The following is a 2,630-nucleotide window of genomic DNA, read 5'->3' as shown; positions in this document are numbered from 1 at the left end:
GGCCCTCAGCTCAGCAAGGACATGGAGGGGCTGGAGCAGGGGCAGAGAAGAGCAACGAGGCTGGGGAAGGGACTGGAGCACAATTGCCATGAGGAGAGGCTGAGGGAGCTGGGGGGGCTCAGCCTGGACAGGAGGAGGCTCAGGGGACACCTCAGCACTCTCCAAAACCCCCTGACAGGAGGGGGGAGCTGAGGGGGGTCGGGCTCTGCTCCCAGGACAAGGGGACACAGCCCTGAGCTGTGCCAGGGCAGGGTTAGGTTGGATATCAGGAAGTTCTTTCCAGGGAGAGGGATCAGCCCTTGGGATGGGCTGCCCAGGGAGGGGGTGGAGTCCCTGTCCCTGGGGATGCTGAAGCAGAGCCTGGACGTGGCACTCGGTGCCATGGGCTGGGTGCCAAGGTGGGGTTGGGGCATGGCTTGGACTCGACCATCTCCGGGGTCTTTTCCAACCCAGCTGATTCCATGAAATCCTCTCCTCCCCCAAATCCTCACCTTTGCTGCCTCCTGAGCCAGCTGCAGCCGGGCCAGGAAGTCGTTCTGGGCACGGAGCAAGGTCATCTTCTCAAAGACACACTCCTGCACCTGGGCCACCATCAGCCTCACCAGCATGTCCAAGGAAGGGGCGCTCATATCCAGGCTGGGAGCGTTGGAGAAGTTCTCCTTCAAGTAGTTAAAGGCACCTGCACGAGGGAGAAGCTCCTTGGGGGTCACCGGGCTCGGAAGCAGCAGGGTCAGGTTTCTGGATCCCCACCAGCAGTGCAGGAGAAACTCCATCCACACATCCAACATGTCACCCCCCATGGCAGGTGTCCCCCACCCCCGAAGGATGGAGATCACCCCTCTGATGGGATTGTGGCCACCACTTCAGCCAGCACACATGGAGCTTCAACCACCCAGGTTCATCACTGCATCCAGCAGGAATATGTGGAGATAGATGGGAACAGTGATGGCTTTCCTTTCCTTCTCTTCCTTCCCTTACACGTTCAAGGGACACAGAAGTGTCATTTTTATGCTTTAATGTTGCTGGATGACTACAGATGACAACCCCCAAAATGGCTTCACCCCTGTTTTCCTTTAAAACCAAACTGTTCTAAAATAATATGTATAAAATATATATACTTAATATGCATAATATATATTATATCTATTATCTAATTATATATGATATGATTCTATATTATATACAGAATACAATATTCTATATAATAATATATAGAATGTACTATTCAATTATATATTACATAGAACATTATAATATGTAATAAAATAAAATATATATTATTATATTACCTAAATATTTTATATTATGATGATATACAATAGTGTATATATATTATACTATGGTATATAATAGTATATTAATATATTATTTAATACATAATAGTATATACAATATACTATAGTATATATTGTCTATATTATGTATAATACATATATTGTACAGCATTAGTATATTTTATCTTTTATGTATATATCTACTATACACTATGATATATATTACATATAGTATGTATATTATATTTACTATATATATTACATATAATATATAATAGTGTATACTATACTATATAATAGTTTATTTATATTCATATTATATTAACATATGATCATATATATTAGCATTTATTACATATTCACTAGTATCTTACTGTATAGAAAACAAAATATAATGTAGGTACTATATGTTTTATATATAGTATATATTTTCTATATATTATATACACTATGTATGATATATATAGTATATGCATTATATATAGTCTCTATATAGTACACAGAATATATATAGTATATGTATTATATATGCTCTCTACTATATATAGAATATATAGTATGTATAGTATCTATATTATATAAACTGACCACCATTCTATTACGTAGAATTTATATAGTATATGTATTATATATACTCTCTACTATATATAGTATACATATTCTCTACTATATGTAGTATAGTATATATACTATATATATTATATATACTCTCTATTATATATAGAATATAAAGTATATATACTATATATACTTTCTACTACATATAGAATATATAGTATATATACTATATATAGTATATATAACATAATATATATACTATATATTATATATATATATATATATATATATATATATATAGTGTATATATTTACAAACATTATATATATATATATATACAAGCAGCCATCACTCACCATCCTTTCCCTCCAATCCCCCCCAGGATTCATTCCCCATCCCCCGGCTCCCCTCCCCTGCCCGGGGGTGGGTGCTGATGATGCCGGAGGCCCCCACGTACCCGCTGCCCTCTGGAAGGCGTCGATGGCCTGGTTGAGGCCGGGCAGGGCGGCGCGGGCCTGGCGCGCCCCGATCTGGGTGAGCAGGGCGCCCAGGTTGAAGAGGACGCTGCCCTTCTCGAAGGCCAGAGCCCGCTGGTGGGACGGCACCCCTGTCAGCGAGTCGTACCTGCACGAGGGAAGGGTCAGCAGCTGCCCACCCGCCCGGCATGGACCCCCAGAGCTGGTCTTGACGGTCCCTCCCAACCCAAACCACTCCATCCTTGCCCGTGGACGCAGGAGGAGCCTGGAGGGTGGTCGGTGCTCCACGTGGGAGCCACCACTCCCATCATGGTTCATCATG

The 2,630-nt window shown here is 42.1% G+C and overlaps 1 protein-coding gene across 1 annotated transcript in view; it reads right to left on the bottom strand.

The window, feature by feature from the left end:
- RHPN1 (rhophilin Rho GTPase binding protein 1) overlaps window positions 1-2,630 on the bottom strand; it is a 36,843-nt gene that overhangs the window by 13,888 nt on the left and 20,325 nt on the right. Inside the window, exons 8-9 of the mRNA XM_027909580.1 lie at window positions 2,290-2,456; window positions 492-679 (exon numbers count right to left, since the gene is read on the bottom strand). Coding sequence (XP_027765381.1) covers window positions 492-679; window positions 2,290-2,456 — 355 coding nt within the window. The remainder of the gene's footprint in view (window positions 1-491; window positions 680-2,289; window positions 2,457-2,630) is intronic.

The sequence above is a fragment of the Empidonax traillii genome, unplaced genomic scaffold, assembly GCF_003031625.1.
Source record: "Empidonax traillii isolate 1590-97213 ecotype Southwest subspecies unplaced genomic scaffold, ASM303162v1 scaffold2231:size98615, whole genome shotgun sequence".
NCBI lineage: Eukaryota > Metazoa > Chordata > Aves > Passeriformes > Tyrannidae > Empidonax > Empidonax traillii.
The sequence above is the reverse complement of the archived record's forward strand: the minus strand, read 5'-3'. Positions and strand labels throughout refer to the sequence as shown.